The 21,811-nt window shown below is 40.9% G+C and overlaps 1 protein-coding gene and 1 long non-coding RNA gene across 4 annotated transcripts in view; one reads left to right on the plus strand and one right to left on the minus strand.

The window, feature by feature from the left end:
- The window catches only part of LOC116037780 (neuropilin-2-like), a 108,728-nt gene extending 87,159 nt beyond the window's left edge, over nt 1-21,569 (minus strand). For 2 of the 3 annotated variants that reach the window (XM_031281808.2, XM_031281806.2), the window contains exons 1-2: nt 20,504-21,567; nt 6,394-6,574 (exon numbers count right to left, since the gene is read on the minus strand). In XM_031281808.2, coding sequence (XP_031137668.1) covers nt 6,394-6,574; nt 20,504-20,579 — 257 coding nt within the window. In that variant the 5' untranslated portion in view covers nt 20,580-21,567. Of the gene's footprint in view, nt 1-6,393; nt 6,575-20,503 lie in introns of all 3 variants that reach the window. The other variant, XM_031281807.2, reaches the window with a different exon arrangement.
- LOC118495584 overlaps nt 1-21,811 on the plus strand; it is a 175,278-nt gene that overhangs the window by 126,400 nt on the left and 27,067 nt on the right. Inside the window, exon 2 of the long non-coding RNA XR_004898048.1 lies at nt 716-726. This is a non-coding gene — a long non-coding RNA (uncharacterized LOC118495584). The remainder of the gene's footprint in view (nt 1-715; nt 727-21,811) is intronic.

Consider the following 21,811-nt stretch of genomic DNA (forward strand, 5'->3'; position numbering starts at 1 on the left):
CACTGCACTTTTCTCTAAGCAGCTGTGTGTGTGTGTGTGTGTGTGTGTGTGTGTGTGTGTGTGTGTGTGTGTGTGTGTGTGTGTGTGTGTGTGTGTGTGTGTGTGTGTTCTTTCCAAACACTCCAAATAGAGATATTGCTTTCTCAGACAGGGCAGTGCAGTGAGCTAAGAGGAAAATGTGAAGCAGACAACAAACCGCTGTTGCAAAAGGCTGCATACTGCACACTTTAAAAAATGATTTTGTAGCAGTTCTTTGACCTCAGCTATGTTGCCAGTTGCCACATGGACAAGATGATTTTGCATCATAAATATTCATCATTTAAAAGTGGGGCTTTTCTCTCCAATAAAATCGAAGAGGAGTTGTTGCTGTGTAGAGACCTGAGTTTAAAATGTTGATGACTTACTGCCATTTGCAGGGTTAAAGCAATAGTTTGACATTTGGGGCAATACACTTATTTGCTTTCCTGCCAAGAGTTAGAGGAGACGATCGATACCATGACAGTGGTATCAATCTTCTCATCTAACTCTTGAAAAAAAAAGAAGCAAATAAATGTATTTCCCAAAATGTCAAACTATTCCTTCAAGTTGCTGACTAAGCCTTATGCTTACAGTGATAGAGTGAAAGTGAGGGTTGAAAATAACTGCAGAAAGAGTTGTTGAAGTGAGAGACTTTACAGTGGAAACACTATACACTCTCTGACGTAGTTCTCCTCAGAGCACACTGAAGTTAGAGGCTAAGATGTGTTAACTAAAAAAAGTCATGCTAAGTCTTTTTCAGATTAAATAAAAGACATTTCTTTGACAGTTGCACACCTGAGAACTTTCATAAACTGAAACTGCACAGACAGACATAGTCTCCTCTGTTTGTGTACCAGTCTTTCTAACTATGTCTCCTAAAAAATATGTTCCCATTAGGGCTGCAACTAACGATTATTTTCATAGTCGATTAATCTGTCGATTATTTTCTCGATTAATCGATTAGTTGTTTGATCTATAAAAATGTCAAAACATGGTGAAAAATGTGGATCAGTGTTTCCCAAAGCCTAAGAGGACATCCTCAAATGTCTTGTTTTGTCTAAAACTCAAAGATATTCAGTTTACTGTCACAGAGGAGTGAAGAAACTAGAAGATATTCACATTTAACAAGCTGGAATCAGAGAAATCAGATTTTTTTTAAATAAAAAAATTACTCAAACGATTAATCGATTATCAAAATAGTTGGCGATTAATTTAATAGTTGACAGCTAATCGATTAATCGATTCATCGTTGCACCTCTAGTTCCCATACAACTAAACAGCATTCTCAATTATGTTTTGAGGGAAACATATTTTCTTCTGGATTAAGTTTGTTTTAACACGTCCTCGTACCAGCGACGTCAGTTTAAACAGGTGGTAAATGTGAATTAAAACAACTTGGTTAGGTTTAGGAAAATATCTTGGTTTGGGTTAAAATAAGTAGCCTAAGTTTGTTACGTATATCTTAAATTACATATGTAAGTTAAGGTTACAAATGCGTGACCTAAATTAAGTAGGTAAATTTGGTAAATCATGTACATAAATTAAAATTACTTTTAACAGCAGTCTCCTGGGTGAAAGTCCCTGTGTTTGTTTGACACCCCGACCTCCTCCCTACGCAGACTTTGATTAGAAACGTATTTGTGAATCCTAATCCGGGACACATTTCCCTCGAAACATAACTGAGAATGCAGTTTAGCTGTATGAGAAAGTAATTTTTAGGAAACAGGGCTGGTCCATCATGTATGTTTTGATCTACTCAGCCCTGAAACACACAAACAGTACAGATGCAGCTGTTGGGTGATAACTGAAACCTGCCACCAGTGATGGACTAATGTGGTAACATAGTGCCTGTCATGTGAAGGGAAATGGTAAGTCATGGTGAGTCATGATTGGCCATGGCTATACTGATCTTAGCGGGGGTACAAGTGTTCTTTTCATCTCCCTCATTTCCTCCAGCTGTCTCACGTGGCACTTAAATTGCTACTGTATATGAATCTCAATGAAAACATCTCTCTCTCTGTCTGACCAACTCTCCATCGATTTTGCCTGCAGAGCCAGCCAAGTGCTTGACAAAATGTGATGCCTTATAGATTACAGATTACCACCTTAAATTGCAATCAGGACCATAATAGATTAGATTGCTTCAACGTAGTGAGATAATAAAACAAGCCTTGTCTGACCGGGGCATGCAGATTCAAAACAGCGCTGTTTGTGCAAGTGTGTGTTAATACATGTTTTTGTGAGGCACAGATGATTACTTTTTATTTTTATGTGATAAACAGATACACAGAGAAACCATATTGCCTGTTCATAATGTAGTTTTTTTCTACAAACACAGATGACTTCCTTATCTCAACAAGAAAAGTGTGTGTGTGTGTGTGTGTGTGTGTGTGTGTGTGTGTGTTTGTGTGTATTCTCCTCTCCGTAAACTGAGGATTAAGTTTTCTGTTTCTCAAAGCTGTAGTTTACAAGCATAAGAAAATATGAATATGGATAATGTTCGTATGACCTTATTCAATGAATCTGATAATTTGAGAAAAAATGTTAAATACAAAGTTAGAGACAGAGAGAAAAAGAGGGGCAAATGAGACGTTTGACATCCAGAAATGGAGACAGAGACATGAAAGAGACACTGGTATGTGTGTGTCAGGGTTGTTGCTGACATTCACTGGGTGACCACGTACGTCTACCCCCCACAGACTTGCACACACACCCTCTGGTTCTTCTCCTTGGTCTCTTTGCCCTCTGAACCTAACAGCTCAATTTCAGCCTACCCCTGCACACACAGACACAAACACACACACACACACACACACACACACACACACACACACAAACAGACACACACTCCAGGCGCTGGGCCCGTGTAGACTTAAATAGCTCTGCGCTGTAGGACAGCCTATTTCAGCTTGAGATGTTACTACCAACACTGCAAATATCTCACTCTTACTGACATGTTTTAACAATTACTTCTCGAAAAGTGTAACTTGAAACAAAGTGAAACCAAGAAAATGTTTAGACACAAGTCTAAGAACAACTACAAATACACACACACTTTATGTGTATAGCATAATAAATAAATCAGAGCCTGTTGTTTCTAGCAGTTCAAGCTGATTTCCTCCTGGGAAACTGCTGGACTTTAAATGGATGTAAGAAATTGAAAGAGGAAAGAGGAGCAGGGGGACTGGAGGGGAGTTGGGAAAACAGAAAGATGGAGAGGGAAAGAGAGGGGTAGACAGAAAGAGAGAGAGAGAGAGAGAGAGAGAGAGAGCGAGCATCTATTACCGTTAAACTGATTCTGTAGAGTAAAACTGAAAAATGACGAGGACAGGGAGACAGAGAAGTATGTTTTTCATTTCCACAGCACAGTGCGAAAGTGAAGCAAAACAGAGCGGAGCACAGCGGGCCTTTTCAACCTTTCCACAAACAGCCAGCCGGTGAAATATTGATGCTCCAATTCCAACAAAGAAATGTCTGAATGATTTTGGTACATCTGAGTGGGGAAATTCACCTATCTATAATTGATACGGCAGAAATGTTAATAACTGGAGGGGAAAGGACCGGAACAGAGAAATAACGGGAGAGGGGGGAAAAGTGTAAGTGTGTGTGTGCTTGTGTGTGTGTGTTTCTGCCCTCTTGCCTGTGTCAGTGGGTTTGTGGCCCTCTAGTTCCCATTAGATTCCTGAGAGCCAGTGGCCTCTCTTCTACTGTGTGTAGGATGCATTCAAACATGACATGATGGTCCCACGAAGATGAGGGAAGGCCAGTCATTTCATTTACAGAAAGGAAAATGACAGACGACTTCACAAGTTATCTGTGGATAGGGGAATTCTTTTTTGATTTCCTAAAATTTCTCTCAGCTTTTAAAATGTGCTTAGCCTAATGAGACATTGTACTATAAGTAAATTTGGCTCTTCCAATAAAGATGACTTCACTTAATTTAAATTACTGGGAAAAAATAGCATGATTCTCTTAAATGTTTTTTTTTTTTTTAGGGCTGTCAAACGATTTTTCTCAATCACGATTAATCAATGAATTTCTATAGTTAATCACGATTAATCGCATGTTTTATTACATGATTAAAATTCTATTATTTTGCATTTAAAGTGCCCATATTATGAAAAAATCACTTTTTCTGGGATTTGAGGTGTTATGTTGTGTCTCTGGTGCTTCCACACACATACAAACTTTGAAATAAATCCATCCATGCTGTTTTGAGTGAGATACGGTTTCTGAATGTGTCCTGCCTTCAGTCTCTGGGTGAGCTGTGCAAAATCGGCACGGCTTGTGACGTCACAAGCCGAAACGAGCAGGCTAACCGCAACCATTAGCTCGTAGCGTCAGCATGCTAACGCTAATGCTAACGCTAGCATGCTAACGCTAGCATGCTACCTCATTCTCAATAGCAAAGCACTGCTACAACACACACAAGTTCACCATAATCTACAAAAGAACTACTTACATGTGCGCCCTCATTTAGAAGTCTCCCAGCTAATCCTGCCTTGTAACTGACCGAAGTTGTAGAAACAGCCTTTCTTTTACTGTCTATGGAGCTAGCTAGCTGACATGATCTACATCTGAGCTACTGCACATGTGCGAGTGCAATCAAAGATAGTACAGAAGAAGAAGAAGAAAAGAGGTCTCACTCTGTAGCTAAAACAGAGACCAGCTGAAAAGAGGAGCTGCAGCAGTGAGAGAGAGCGGTGCAGTACAACAAAAATATGGTGTTTTTTGAAAATTAAACCATGTAAACCTATTCTGGTACAACCTTAAAATACAATTATGAACCTGAAAATGAGCATAATATGGCTGCTTTAAGAAAGATAAGAATAAGTACATATTAACAATGGAAAGCAATTCTTACCAGTGTATCTTGATTGGGAATCAAATGAATGCAAACAAAGTTGACTTTATGAACTTGACTTTAAGATTTGTATTTGTTTATTATTTCACCCATTTCGCAAGAGCTGTAGTCATTTTTTTGGATTTGGTTCCGCAGGTCGGCAACTAGCACTCTCCAAAATAGTGCTTTGCCTGAGCCCGCTAGCATCAACCTGAGTCACGTTAACTGTACTATGCTTAGCTCCGTAGGTGGTAGCTCAAGCTTGCCGTGCTTCGGTGATATTGTAATTCGGCTTTACGCAATGTGCATAGGGCTTTCGACTTGTCTACTGAGCCGTCCGGGAGTTTTGGAAAATAAAAAGCGCTGTTGCTGCTGTCTTTCTCCATCATGCCTGCAGCCTGCAGCAGTAGGAAGTATCGCAGCTTGATGATAAGTAACGGTGCAGCAAAGGGTCAAAATAGTAGCCTAGCCCCAAGAGGCTGTAGATTCTAGTGATTTTAGAACAACTAAGGGGCGTTGTTAGTGTAAAATAAATTAATAAATGGCAGCATGCGATTAAAAAAAATTAACGCGTTATGCTCGGCCCTTAATTGCATCGCGATTAACGCGTTAATGCTGACAGCCCTAATTTTTTTGCTCCATGCCCCTTCTTATACCGTTTGTTGTCTCTTCTATATTGCTCTTTAAAGTACCTTGTAAACTATACAAATTGATTTTACTATTATTAAGATTTTTGTTATTTAAACGTCTTGCTTGTCTATCACTCTTTCAGTAAGCTTACATGTGATTCACTGCTTAACCAGTCTCATACCTCTCTGCCAGCATTTTAACACGTTTTCCCAGCATGCCTGTTTGTTTTTCTTGATCTCTGTGTGCCGAATTTTCATTTCATGCTGCAGACCTGCCTGCCTCTCTTCCAGTCTTGCCATGCAACCAAAGCCAAACAGCCAAAAACAATGATGGACACCAAATCCTCTCATTTGTGTTAAATCTTCCGATGTGTAAAAACCATCCTGGAACAGTAAATGTGTTGTAATTAGACTTTGATAATTAGAGACAGGGGACTGAGGGAGGTCCCAAAGTGAATATTATGGGATAGCTGAAGCCAGAGAAACAGAAGGAGAGTGGGCTGAAGTTCACCAAATACACCAACACCAAATACACCAACTCTCACACAGAGACAGGCTGGTGGAGGCAGAAACTCCAAAGAGACAGTAAGAGAAAAATGTTTATTTACTGTAATCAAAACTCTCCTAGTGTCCCATCCTTCCTCTCAAGTTATCTCAATCTTCCCATTTCTTAACTTACTCTATTTAACTATTTTCCTACAAATCCCTTTATTTTCCTACAAATCCCTTTGTCCATCCCATGACTTTAAAATCCATCCATCCATCCATCCATCCATCCATCCATCCATCCATCCATCCATCCATCCATCCATCCATCCATCCATCCATCCATCCATCCATCCATCCATCCATCCATCCATCCATCCATCCATCCATCCATCCATCCATCCATCCTGTCTTTACCTGCAGTCCAGTTTCTCGATCTCAAAGTGCGGGTTGAAGTTAAGGACGATGCGTTGTGAGGGCTCGGGGGCTGTGATGACCCAGCGACAGTTCTGGTGAGGTGGGTACTCCAGTGGGTAGCCAGGGGTGGTGATGTAGCCGGCATCGCTGGCATCTAAATAGCCACCGCATGGCTCAGAAGCTGAATGGGGAGAGAGAGATAGAAAGGGAAATCATCATACATGCAAGTTAGGAAAAGTCGAGTAGATGCAGAAACATTTATTTTCTGTGGCTTTGATCCACTAAATCATGTTGTGTAATATATGGAAATCTGCCTGTGCAAGTAATAAATGCTTTGATAAAATCATTGAGTATATTTAATATTTTCCCATAGGTTAATACATTAGTTCACACTTTGGACAAAGGTAAATGATTAGTGTTTCCCAATGTGATAAAATAGCTAAGAGAAAAGAATGGGAGAATAAAAAGGCAGACTTTTGAGGGAACTATAGGAGGAAAGCTGAATGAATAAGTTAATGTTCAATAACAATATGCAACTACAATAACGTCCATCATAGCAGCGGATGTAAGTGTAGAGTACCATCAAGGTCGTCGTTGTTTGCTTATCATGACTGACTCGTTCAAATGATTTTTTTAGTATTGCATATTTGTTGATTAAGCATGATTTCGCACTGGGGAAAGGTTTGAAAACTGATAAAATGCAGATAAGAGTTGTGTTTGCAGAGACAGGATATGAGACACAAAGATGTGTGTGTCTATGTGTCTATGTGTCAAAGTGCAACTCAGCATCACAACATACAAAGACTCCATTCTGACCCATGAAGACCGACACACCGACACACTGACACACACACAGTGAAGGAGCCCTCCAGATGCCACAGTTACTGTCACAGAGCGGATCCACTTGTCAGCAGTCATACGTCTGCATCGTGTCATAAACAATGTCACTCATTCACTGCCGCAAATGTACCCTGACACAGATGGGGTAACTCATATATCTGTGACACCCGACGGCATAACACACACAACTCTACTGTTTTACATCTATGGCATCTATTGTACACCATGCTGCCTGCCCTGTTTTGATGGACTGTGCAGACTTTCTACATGAGCTGAACTTCTTCATTGTTTAACATCTGCAAAACTTAAGTTAAACCATCATGGTGGATATACTGAGTACCCTCTTTGTTAAGTCCAAGCACTTCCAATATAATGGCACAGTATGAGCCACCATCTGCCACAAGAGACTCAAAAACCAAGGTTGATTGTTCATTTAACATCCACCAAATAATACTGCACCAATCTAATGCAAGTATAAAATATAAAGTATTGATATTATGACTTTTGGTGCTTGCGGACAAATGACTTAATTTAGACATATTGTAAGTGTAGTCTTGGTTCGGGGGGCTTTGTGTTTGTTATATCATTTGACCATTACTTTGAAAGAACTACTTTACCCAAGGAATTATTTATGCACAAAACTGTGATTACACTGTTCATTTGGACCAAAGCAGATGAATTTCAACAAATATTTCAGGCAAAATACAGGCCACGATGGACGAGGTTATGCTAATAAAAAAAACAGCATCTGTGAATGTCGGCTGCTCGCTTGGAAGAATTTGGCCAGTTAGCAACCCCTTAGATAATTTCCTGTTTATGAGAGAAAAAACAAACTCACAACCAAGCTCCTGATGGTCTATTTTATTGTTTTAATCAGGGCTACATTTCCTTGAAGAAACCTGCGTCATTAAAAAACAAAAGAAAAACAAAGAAAAATCTGTACATTTGTGTGAAGAAGTTGTGTTACTTCTTGGTCTGTGCCACTGTCTAGTCCGCTGTGCTGTGACGTTATTTATTGCCACTGTGCTGAGTGCAGTGACATAGCCAAGTCAAACTACTCAGCAGAACACAACATATTTTAACGCTATAAATAGACTGGCTACTGTAAACCTACTCTGAGAGAAGTCACACATGCAAATATTAACACACACACATGCCCAGCATAAACACTTTATCAGACACCACCTTCGAAACAAATTCAAATGGAAAGAGAAAAACAAATACGCAGCATCAAAAATCTCACTTTTTTTAAATCATGGCAGCAAATGTGCATGCACACAGAATGACACATATACACTTCAGAGTCAGCAAGGGAGGATGAAAGTGGAGGTCAGATCTCAGCACACAGTACACAAAGTGATGGACATTTTGGCATCTATATCTGGTGTCTACCTCACACCGCCTGCAAGCAATTAATGATCACCCGTCTCTATCTCTCTCTATCGCTCTGCCTCTGTCTGTCTCTCCCTCCGCCGTCATGCTGTGAGCCAACTAGTCATGTCTATCTCCTCTCCTATCTGTTTCCAATCTCCCTGGTGACATACAGTAATACAGGAGTAGAGTTACAAGGCCTATGTAACCCAGACAGATGCATTTCATCTCAGCACCACCTGGATTAGTGTTTAACCACTGTGGAATCTCACAGCAGCATCAGCCAAACACCACTTTTAGCACACGGCGTAGCTAACTGTCTCTAGTGAAAAAAATCTGAGATACGCTGAGGGGAAGCATGGGGGAAACATCTAGGGTTGTTAGAAAAATGTAACTGATTACTGTAATAACCCATTGCTTGGGACTCATAATGCATACTTAGTTGCTATTAGTAATGAGAAGAGTATAAATGTGTTTTCATTAGATTCAGTCCCTGGTTGAAACTCCGAAAGAGACAGTGATGGACTACTTTACTTTTTACTTTGCCTTAGCTTTCAACCTACTTCCGGCCTCCTTAACCAGCCAGTGGATACACAGTGGGAGGTGGACACAATAACACAAACACTTGTACAATCTAAGTCAGTCGAGTACAATAAAACATACCTTTATGAAGCTTGTTTTAAGATTTTGCTGAAGATTTACACATGTATCTACATTATTCTCACATTCCCTGTTGATTAAATGTGGTAGCATGTCTTTAGCATGCTTCACTGTGTTTGTTTATGCAATTTTTTATATTTTTACTCAAACTAACTGCCCTCTCCTCTCTGCTCCTCTCCTGTCTTCACCTCTGGCGTGCAGCCGATAAAGACAGCACCTCCAAGTGTCTGATGAATACGGCTGGTGTGATAGAGAGGCAGACACTGTGTGTGTGTGAAGTTTTGTGTCTGCTCTGCTTCAAGGGTCTATCACTCTCCCTGCACACACACAAAGTCAGTCAACGATCACATCTAAACAGGGCAGGAAGTGACACACACATTGAGGTAATGAGGGCATAAATGACATCACATCCTCTTGCATGAAGTGCCACTAAATATATTTTAAGTAAATATTGATATTCATTGTTTTTTGTTCATGCACACACACAAATATATATAGTATACACACATTACAGGTATGCTGAGGCTGAGCTCATCAGTCATTATAATGTAGAGTTCCCACAGTGATAGACCGGTGTTAGAGGAGGAGTGAAACATTTTTCTTCTAGGAGGGACAGCTAATTGCCTATACGTCTGTTTACCAAGAAACTATAAAATACAGCTTCCAAAGGTAAATCTATACCAATGCTGATTAGTATTCCACACTACAGCACCCTGACCTGCATGCTGGGAAGAAAGTGTAATGTCTGTGTGCGTGTGTGTCAGAACAGAGGAGATGCTGAGTTGGGAGAAAACCTGAATTCATGTCAAGAATTATCAAACAGTTAAAAGTGACAGAGAGAGAGAGAGAGAGAGAGAGAGAGAGATACAGAGAGAGAGACAGAGAGAGAAGAAGAAGCTAAACTTGCAGTAAATATGATACTGTAGGTGTTGAAAGAAAGAGGAAGACAGACAGAAAAGAAGAGCATTACAGTTGCTTTGAGTCTTACTGTAAAACATAATTTGCCCCATAGGACTTCATTTTAGAGATGCCACTGCGTTCCCAGATCTCAGCTAATTGTCGGTGAGTACAAATGTTATAACCAATGATAAAATGATGGCCAAACCTGCAGTAATAACATTAAAATTGTAATAAACCAAAATCCTCTAGCATCACGCTGGACTCTGCCCTAGTCTGTGGTGAATCGGTACGTAAAGTTTATAAGACAATAGCAACATATGACGAAACAGAATATCCACATACACACATCTCCATGTGCCCTGTCTCAGTTTGTCACAGAAGACACAAACACTTCCCTCCTCTTGACCACGGACTTCACATAAGACAACTATTCTCTCAACCACATCAGCATGTGTGATCTTTAGGGAGAGGTTGTATTTAGACCACATATTCACAAACAAACCGCTGAACATCACTTATCCTCCCCTGGCTTAGAAATCACTGAATTCAGACCACACACATACACACACACACACACACACACACACACACACACACATGAAATAAGCAGCAGTAAACGGTGCTAAGCAGCCAAGCAGGAATATAAGACAGGTTACTGCATTATTTATGTCTCTCTGACGCGTTTAGTATTGCATCCTGATAACACCTATTCAGCAACTTTTCCCCACATGTGCATACCTTAACACACACAGATGCACCCATACAGAAATGTGATAAAAACTTACATGCACAGCAACATGCGCACAGAGGGGCACACAAACTGTCGCACTAAGTCCTGACATGTAGAAAAACACACACATGCTTACACATGGAGCTGCTTTGCAAAATTGAACTTAATTCTTGTTTGTTGGCCCCAAATGCAAATTTTCTGACCTTGTTTCTAAGCTCTCATACAGATTCATTTTCCCTTTGAGTAGGGAGTTTGATTTGACTCTAAAGAGACACTTTTCTGCCTGTTGCAATCGATTTGGGAGTCTGTGAGGACATTGCTATTGGACCATGTTCCGTATTTATTTCCATTGACCAGAGCCCAAAATGAAAGCATTAGTGGTTTTAGTAAGTGTTTGTGTATGAAAGTGAGAAGAGTTGTCTCACCATGCTAACCAGAGAGCTTGTTAGGAGCGGGTAAATTATTTGACGGATCAACTTGTAATGACTGGCACCAATACTCAAAACAGTACAGTGAGTCTCACATTCTCATTTTTGGTGGAAAAAGGACCCTGAATATAACAATCAATATATTCTGAGCATTTGCATCAATGACTGAGAAGGGGAAAATGCTAATTTCCCCATTGATTTCTATGCATTTGTTACTGTTTACAATGCATTTTCGGTAGAATGGCTTGGCACAAGCATCATAAACCACTCCCAAAACATTTCCGGCACTGTCACCTTAAACGGTAGAAATACAGATGCATTTGTAGCCAAAAGCTTTTGTGTGACTGGGAATATGAGAAACACTGAAAATAACAGGCTGAAATGTCTTCTTTGGATCAGAACCAAGGAGCTTTTAGTCATTGAAACCTGGGAAAGCTCAGGAATGGACAGACACAGAGAGAAAGAAAAGAAGAAAGAGGCGGATCAGGACGAAAGAGAGAACGAGAGCATAATGCCAGAACATCTGTCTCTCATCATCTGAAAAGAGAAAGTCAGCAGCTCAGGAAAGCTCACTGGACAGAAAAAACAACTCTCGCACACACACAGACACACAAACAGGTGGGGTAGTGCTTTTCTCCAGGTGCCCTGCATTAAGCCACAGTGGAAAACTACAGAGAGAAAATAGTGTGTGTGTGTGTGTGTGTGTGTGTGTGTGTGTGTGTGTGTGTGTGTGTGTGTGTGTGTGTGTGTGTGTGTGTGTGTGTGTGTGTGTGTAAAACAGAGAGAGATGGCGGAGGACTACAAAGGGTCTGAGAAACAAAAGGAGTGATGGGAAAATGGAGAGAAGAGAGACAGGGACTCATTGAAACAGAAGTTAGAGTATGTGATACAGAAAAAGAACTGACATGAAAACAGGCTTCTTAACTCAGGAGCAAAGACACTGCCTGATCTATGGGGGCTTCAGTGAGTGGAGAGAGAATATGACAGTGGACAAAAGAAGATGTACAGAGAAAGATTTTAGATCAATAACAGTAAGTGGAAAGCTAACTGAAGGAGAACAGTGTGAGAAAGGGGACAACAAAGAACAATGTAACAGGAAAAAATAGATATAATGTCCAAGTATGACAAGAGAAGAAGCATTGCAGGTTAAATGAATTGCTTTGAGACAACTCATGCTCCCATGGCTGATCAGCCAAAGTGGACTACTATCCTCGATGTCCACAACTTTACTGTTTGTTTGTTTTATTTGGATCCCCATTAGCTTCAGCATAAGCTAAAAGCTATTCTTCCTGGGGTCCTGCAATCTGTCGTGGGACAATACAATTTACGACATCACATTACACACACAGACATTACACAACATTACACAAAATACAAATCATATTTAAATTGTACAGCTAACTGTGATAAATGATTTGTGGTAATCAGAATAAATAGAAATGTGTGTAGACTATGCACCATTCAGGTACACTATCCAACCACCCCATCGACAGGATGACATCACCAGTCTATGCCTTTCAAAACCGTCACAAATCACTGTTGAAAGATTAATCTGTCTTATGACGTGACAACCCTACGGCCTGACCTCTATAACGTTGGGCTTTGGGACATATGTCATCTTGGGGCACTCCCTGAAACGGTTCATTCTGTTATTGTTCTTGGGAGGACAGTCTCTCACTATCAACTATAATCACAGGAGTCTTAAAAAGGCCTCTGCATTACTATCTGTTTTTGATGTCCTGTAGAGCATGAAGGTACGGAAGTGTATTGCATTCACCATAGAAAAAAAATGTAGACACCTTATCTCGTAATTACGAGATCCTGATCTCGTAATTTTGAGAAAAGATCTCATAATTATGATAAAATAACTCATAATTTTGAGAAAAGATCTCGTAATTACGAGATCAGGATCTCGTAATATTGAGAAAAGATCTCGTAATTATGAGAAAAGATCTCGTAATTATGAGATGAATGCATTTTCACAACAGAAAACAGCTCTCTTGTGTGAAGCTTTCAGGCTAGCTGATGCCATGGAAGCAAATAGGCCTACGTCATGTGTTGTTTGTGTCTTAAAGATGAGACATGGTTTTTAATCCACAATGAGCTTGTGCTCAAACTTTAATGTACGAACCAGCATCATCACCAAAACCTAGCTTGTAGCTACTCTTCTTCGTCTCCCTTAATACCAACATACACCATGGTCATATACCTAAACACCCTCCGCTGGTCACACTAGGTATTACAGTTGATTAATTACAACACACGTCTCACCTGTTTAGTTTAATCCGTTTTTATTTTGGTTTGGGTTTGAGACATTGGGAGATGCTAATGTCTTTAAGTACTATAGATGGGATTGTTATCAGTTTGTCGACTTTGCACAAGCACCTCAGGACTTTGCGGTTGTTCCGGCGGAAAGCCCATTCTGATCTGTTGGACATTGTAGTGTTTCTGCAGGATCAGTTAAACAAATATGTCCATTAACTAATACTATCTATAAAGTTACGTAAGAAGTATCATGCTAACTTAACCCAGCTGAATTTAATGTCACCTCTCGGTGGTACAGTTGATCACTGAGCCGTGGCCTACTGACAACTAGCTAGATATGCCGCCTTCCAGGTGTTTAAAATTATCTCATAATTACGAGATCTTTTCTCAAAATTACGAGATCAGGATCTCTCTCTGTATTACAAGATAAGGTGTCTAAATTTTATTTTCTATGGTGAATGTAATATGCTTCCGAATGAAGGCCCCCATGTTACTATATCTTCCTTATTAACTTCGGTTGACATTGTGTTTAAGCATTCAAGTTTACCTTTAATCATACCATTGAACATGAGGTCAAGTGCTATGCTGTATGTAGTTTACAACTCTGTATGTTCCTGCTTCATCAGTTAACAGGGCCTTGCTGTAAAATAACCTGTATTCTCTATCCACTCTATATGAATGAAGGTTAAATAAACACAGGTGCTGGTACAGTAGGTTCCTGGCACCCTGTTTGGGACAACTTGTTTGGGAGTGTCTTCCTCAGAATCTTCTTCTAGCTCAAAAAAGTAATGTTGTATACTGTTGCATCCAAACACAATCCTAGCTGCATCTTCAGGTTTTAATTAACAAATATTTCCTAATGTGTGTTGATCAGTGGAACTTAAATCATGTATATTCCTTGAATCGATTGTATAAGAAATAGTAAAAGCAGCCTACTTAGTGCTATACATAAGCCTTTTAAGATTTGTATGAATAAAGCCACTCTAACACACCATGTGAATGGATTTACAACAGTTGAGCTTCGTTCCCTTCCAGGCAGAGAGAACAATGGTGAGAAAACATAGATTGACAGAGTCAGAGAGAATAGTAAAAAAGTGGATGAAAGAGTATAAAAAGATTTCCCACCGTGCAAAGTGGGGCAAAAGAAAGGTGAGGGAGGTTTCTTAATCGGAGCGAAGGAAAACACTGACAGGGGGAGGTGTGGTGAAAGAGACAGAGCGCGCTATTAAAGGAGAGGTGAAGTGACACGAAAAGTGGAAAAACAACAGGATGATTCAGCGTGAAGGGAGAGAGAAGAAGGAAAACAACCTGTGGCCTCACACGGCACTGCTCTGGAGGGACTACTGAGGACGCAGAAGGCTTAGCTTACACACAAAAACACACACAAACGTTTTTCTGTGTGTGGGTGAAGGTTATAAAAGAAGTGAGGACAGGCAAAATGTCCTAATTTGGAGGATGTCCATGATCTCCCCTTTCCCTTGAGGACATTGGTTCTTCACAAGTGTACAAATACAAGAACACACACACACACACACACACACTGAACTCCCCTTCCTCTGTAATTATTCCAGTCATTACCAATGGCCAATGAAGAAAATACTAACAGTTTACTAATGACATGATAACTGTAATTAGAAAATCCTGCTGGACCTACTAATTGTCCTTTCCCTTTTACAGACGAAAGAGAGAGGGGGAGAGAGAGAGAGACCATGCCGAAGATTAATTTGCCTAATGTTTATTCGATCACTGCAAACTAAGTTGTTGATGTAAGTGGACCAGCTGCTCTGGCGTTCAACCACTATTATTCTAATGATGGGAAGACTAATGTCCTCTCATTTGAAGTCTCTTTCCCGAAATTCAGCCTTTGTGCAGAATTACAGCCACTAGAGCCAGGCCCACAATGAGCTTTCCTTACTATGTGCCATTTGTGTCTGTCGCTTTAAATGCTATTGAGGAGTGTGGGGGGGGGGGGGGCAAGGTGGAGGGTGGGGGTGTGGCCTTGACCAACTGCCATGCTTCGCTTGTTTTCAAGCCATGATGTCTCTCTCTTTCTCATGGGCGGGCCAAATTCTCTGGGCGGGCAAAGCAGAGAAAGGGGAGGTAACCTTTCCCCTTATGACCTCATAAGGAGAAGATTCCAGATCGGCTCATCTGAGCTTTCATTTTCTCAAAGGCAGAGCAGGATACCCAGGGCTCGGTTTACACCTATCGCCATTTCTAGCCACTGGGGGACCATAGGCAGGCTGGGGGAACTCACATTAATGTTAAAAAACCTCATATAAGTGAAATTGTCATGCCATGGGACCTTTAAAAGACAAAAGGAAATGGAAGAACACGACAGTGCAAATCACTAGATGAATGAGGATAACCCTTAATCCTGAAACCTGGTGGAAAACACCTGCTACCTTGCAGGATAATTAAAATGAAATCAGTTTTGAAAACAGCCTTCAGCAAAGTGTCACCTGCCACAGCTCAGCATACTCACAGTTGTCACATATAAAGATTTAATTCCAACCATCACAGAAGAGGGACTTTAATTTGAGTCGGCTACTAAATGGCATGACCTCTTTGTGAACAAAGCTGCCTGGTTTGTTCTATGGTTTCAATAGAATGGCCTCTAATACGCGAGTGAAAGCTGAAAAATGTTAACTATAATGTAATTTCATTCTCAAGATAATCATTTAGAAATTAGAAATTATATCTTTTGCCTATATTATAATCAGAGTATTTATTAATGATATGCTTTACCTTGGCCAGAAACCCTCCTGTGCTCGACAGAGGAGAGGGATAAATCTAGTTTGGTTTACTGCAGGTGGCTCCACTCAACTACTGCTTCACACTCTGCTGCTTTCCTCTTATTTCACTAATGCCCTCTCATGCTCTCTCCCTCTCTTGCTTCACCTTTTCCCTTTCTTTTGGCACTAACAAATGCTCACGATTCCTTGCTCTCTCCATCCCTTACTCCTACTCTCCATCGCTGCTGCTCACTTTCTCTTTCATTGTTTCAGTGTGCTTTACTGGGATTGAAGTTTGTAAGCCATATTGATAAAGATTTCCCTGGCCTTCTGTAGCAGCAAATCATTCAAATACATCTGGTAATACAGCAGTAATAAAGAACGACTCAATGGGGAAAAAAAACAATCATAGAAAATGATGAGAAGATATGGGAAATACAGAGACAAACATGTATGGATGAGCTGATTTCAGAGGCACTAATTGCCCCTTTTTTTCATAGTCGGCTGCAATATATTTTGCTCCTAATATTAAGCATTCACTGACTCGCTCTTTTCTACTCTGTTTGACTTGCCATTATACGCTGATGTATTTCTAGCCTTGTTAAAGTACGCTTGCCAATCTATGCACTGAGTAATTATCCATGGAAAACAAACAGTAACAGTTAAATTCATATTCATAGAATACAATATTTGTAATATTTCCGGCTAATAACTTTATGTTTCTAAAGCAAAGTAATTACACAATACGACTGTGTTAGAGGCAGTGAGTCGAATAATTATGTAGTGAGCTAAAACAGGGTATAACCCCATTGTGTGAACAAATGACATGGATGGTTTGTTTTATTGATGGCCAATTGAAGCATAGAAGGCATTATGACCTCCACCAATGTAACATTTAATTATTACAAGCTGGCCCCCACGGGGCAACACAGCGCCAGGTTGTGTTAGATGTGGGGCAAAAGCTCAGGGCTAGAAAATAACTAATGCATTAGGAAGTCCAGTCACAGTTAGGATACATGGAGTACAAAAGTCTAGTTGAATGCATGCACAACCAAAATACACTCATTTGCAGAATTAGTCAGTGATGCCACAACGTTATTTCCCTCTATGTAGGTGGAGTTGTTTTACTTTTTCACCCTAAAAGCTGGACAAGAAATATCTTCTCCTCTGTTTCTGACTTTTAAAAATCCCATTGGATTGGTTATAGCTGTCAAAAACAGTCTCAAAAACCAGTCCTTAGTGCGTACCTGTGGGCAAGTCACCCCACTGTCAGCTTACTTCTCTCACTGCGCATCACAGTGAGCCTGTTTCATCATACAGCATATTTCAGCAGAGACACTATAGAGGCAGACAGCTGGTCTTGAGTGGCCAATTATGTCCGTTTATCTCCCTTACAGGCACAGCTGCGATCAAATGGAATGAAGAAACAGGATCAAACAGCGGGGCTAAAAATCATTCTTCCGTTTCGTTCACTTCTTTTTGCAGCTTCCCTCTGCCTGTTTCTGTCTCTGTAACTTCCTCCCCCTGTACTTCCATCCCACCCTCCTGCCTCTCTCTCTCTCTCTCTCTCTCTCTCTTTCTCTCTCTCTCTCTCTCTCTCTCTTTATATATATATACACACTTCTTAGTCTCACTATGCTTTTCTTGCTCATCTCTCCGGAGACAGCAGAGCAGAGGCATCTGTAAAAGTTTACTGCTGAGGAAGCTTCATGCATAGCCTAGTGCTGAGCATATGTGTGTGTGTGTGTGTGTGTGTAGGTGTGTGTGTGTGTGTGTGTGTGTGTGTATGTGTGTGTGTGTGTGTGTGTGTGTGTGTGTGTGTGTGTGTGTGTGTGTGTGTGTGTGTGTGTGTGTGTGTGTGTGTGTGTGTGTGTGTGTGTGTGTGTGTGTGTGTGCTCCAGTGGTTCTCGAAGTACCAGCAGAGAGATCTCAAAAAGGAGCTTAAGGTAGTGGTGGTAATGGGTTAAAGCGGTACTACTTTGTTACGGGGAAAGATTGTGGTCATGGTTAAAAAAAGCGATGATGACTACTGCTAGGAGGCGGAAGAGAAACCCTGGTCTCGTGATGTCGAAGTCAAACTCTTTGTGCATTTACCCCAGAATAGCAAAACTTCTCTTCAAATGTGTGCTTTTCACAAGATCCTGACTCTATACTTCCTACTTCGGCTGTGGATGTATACGTGGACAATTTTGAGATGTTAATCCAACCATCAAATGACCAGTTGTCATTTGTCTGGATAGGGTCGTCTCTGAAATACTATAGATTTTACAATCTCAGCAGTTCTCAGTTATTTGTGATAACCTAAGCACTTAGAGGTGACATCACCCATATCATCTGTTTGCAGTGGCAGAGCACATACTGTATCTTCTCAGATGAGAGGTGAAGTGTGATGTAAAGAATGCCTCCACTGTGCTCTCTGTATGCTGTTATTTTCCAAAACAACATTTGGCAGAAGGGCCACTCAATCCAAGTCATGAGACCTGCAAAAGCCCCAGCTAGCCTCCTGAATAAGCCCTAAATCAATAAAACCTAGAATGCAACCAACTTCTCCACAGCTTCCACTTTCTCAACTCAACCAACAAACCTATTTTGTCAATTGTGTACACACAAATGTATCTCAAAGCAGAAAGTGGGCCTTGAGGTGAGTTTAAAAAAATCATTCTGCCAAGTTCTCTGTCTTTTTTTTTTTTCTTCATAGATAGCTATTAGAAACCAGAGACATTGAGGGGAAAAAAACGTTTTTTTTGTTGCTTCTAAATCCATGAAGGTGATCACTGTGAAATCGTGTAGGCTATAAATGATATTTTCTTAAAGCTCATGTGGTTTATAAAACAACCAGTGATTCACGACATGGGGGTTTGTTCTAACCAACTACAACTTCTCCATTCTGTGCAGCAGAGAAGATCGGTGCTTTAAAGAGTTTTCTAGTTTTCGCCCTTTGCTTAGAATTTGTTTATAGCCTACGCATAACAAAAAAAACGTACAAAGACCTACGTTTAACTCTTCAGACCAGACCAATGAGCGTACCCTTTTTGCCTTGCCACCTTTAATCGAGTGTAAATCGCACCGTTTCTCACATCAGAATGCAGTCACAAACCCCATCGGTGCGCACGGACTGGGGAAGTGCAAGACGTCCGCAGCCTCGGACCTCCGTGAGTATGGAGCGCCGGTGCTGGCCTCCGATAGACGGAGACAGGAGCCCGGTCACACTCACTGCCGCCTCTTCACACAACCGGCAATAGCATTTAAAAAGGGGTGTCCCGTTGCACGAAGCTGCAAGCATCGAGGTAAAAATCTTTCAAGGAATGTTATGAGACTTCATCATCGTGGCACCACACGAGACAGGCTACAACAAGCGCGATATGAACTCTACTGAGCAAGCTTACTGACCAAAGCTGGCACCGGCATTATCCCGGTAGGAATAATATGGAAACATTATAGTGATTTTTCATTATTGAACGGCTGTCCTGAGAGCATTCATTGATTAAGCTGCAGATTTTAAATGTACACAGCATGTTTAAGATGTTTTTCAAGAAGACAAAAATCAATATTGATACCAAGCCAATGCCTCAGTTATTATAGGACGGAGTGAAACCAGCAGTGGAGTGGGGCGATGAAAACGTTGCCGTTAATGATAATACTACTGTTTATTTGTTACAAAGTTGTCCGGATAGAAACGGGCTATATCAAGCATTAACTCTGATGCAAAATTAATTAAGGCTTGAGTTAGAGAAAAAAAACTGATTTAGTTCACGATGATGACTCATTACAATTCGTTTACATACTTTTTTTTTCATTTTACTTTTCCACCTCTCGTGCCGACCGCGATATGAGGCAATGCTGCGTTAATAGAAAACTGGACATCCTGTAGCTTATCTCCTTCCTATTGTGGACTAATCAGTGTCCCTCGGCACGCATTATTTATAAAGGGGTAAAGGCGTAATGAAAAAATGCGTAATGATTTTGGTGTCCCTAAAATGTAAATTTTTCATTACGCATTCTGGCTTGACGTGGGAACACCACTTTTGCTTACCGAAACACCCCATCTCTAATGTGTTTAATAGACTACATACTTGTGATGTGGTTTGGGAACATGTTCTCTCAAAAAAGCGGTTAAATTTCCATTTAACACCTACGTGTGACAGTGTGATTTGAGCAGGCAGCAAAAGTGTCAGACTTACCTCCTTCCTCTGCTTTGACTGCTGAAGGCGAGAGAAAAGCCAGTAAACATCCACAAAGCCATATGAATAAATCCATCTTTTTTCCTCGGATGTGGAGAAAAAAACACCTATTCTCCTCCTCTGTGGTTTTATTTTGTTTATCTGAGACAACGCTGCAGTCCAAAGTCCACCTTTTCTTTCCTTTTTCACAGTTCTGTTTTTCTTTGAGGCGCAACACAAGTAGTGGCCAACATCCAACACAAATGCCGGGTTGCGTTCACTGGGCTCTCCAAGAATATCGCAAAGTTTGTGCACTATTTGTACGAGCTTTGTCCACGTGTGCTTCTTCTTTTAAAGCTCTGAAGGATCTGAAAACTGCGCAATATCTACTCTAAACACATATTTAAAGCCTCAGAATCCATTGCTGTGTGCACCGTTTCCCCGTCAGTCACAACGCGCGTGGCAATATAAACCTCACTGACACTGTTGACAGTCAAAATCATAAATTTCAAACAAAGTAGAAATCACTGGTTAAAAACACCGCGAACCAATAGAAACATTTGCCGAGGACTATTAAGTTTGACATAACATGAAAAAAGGTGTTTCCTCTTCGTCTCGATAAAATATCCAAAAATCTTTTGCTCTGGTTCTTATTCCCAATTGCGCATTTGCTTGGTAAAAGGACAAATGATTTAAAAAGACAAAAACATTTCCCCATCGACGATCCTCTTAATATACTGCCCCTATAACAGTCCGTTCTTGCGCAAAAGATAACACAAGATCTCCTGGAAGAGGCAGCTCCAGCGTGCGTGCGTAAAACTGATCGGGAGCAAATAAACGTGCAGCCTCTCCGCTCTCCTCCTGCAAACTGTGCTTTTCCTCGCTGAAACACTCTTCTATCCCCGCTCCTTCCCCTCTCTCTCTCTCTCTCTCTCTCTCTCTCTCTCTCTCTCTCTCTCTCTCCTTGACGCTCAGGATATGTCTCTCTCTCGCAGTCTCTCTTTCGTTCTCTCGCTCAGTGCGCTCCTTCCCCTCCGATCTCCGCCGGGTTTGTGGCAGTGAGCAGGACTGCTCACTCAGTCCCCTGTCTCGGTGTGCGTGCACGCCGTGCGCGCGAGCGTGTATCGGATTACAGTAGTCACCTCGGCCCGCCTCCATATAGCCGCTCACTGATTAAAGAGCAGTTTCATCCCCCTCTCACTCTCTTCTTTCTCTCTCTCTCTTTTTGCCTCACCCTCTCTATCTGTCCCTCTGATTCATGTAGGCCCATACCAATTTTCTCCCAGTCGCTCTTCCATTCCCTCCTCTTTATTTCCTTTCTCTTTTTTA

Source organism: Sander lucioperca, chromosome 8 (genome assembly GCF_008315115.2).
Source record: "Sander lucioperca isolate FBNREF2018 chromosome 8, SLUC_FBN_1.2, whole genome shotgun sequence".
Lineage (NCBI taxonomy): Eukaryota > Metazoa > Chordata > Actinopteri > Perciformes > Percidae > Sander > Sander lucioperca.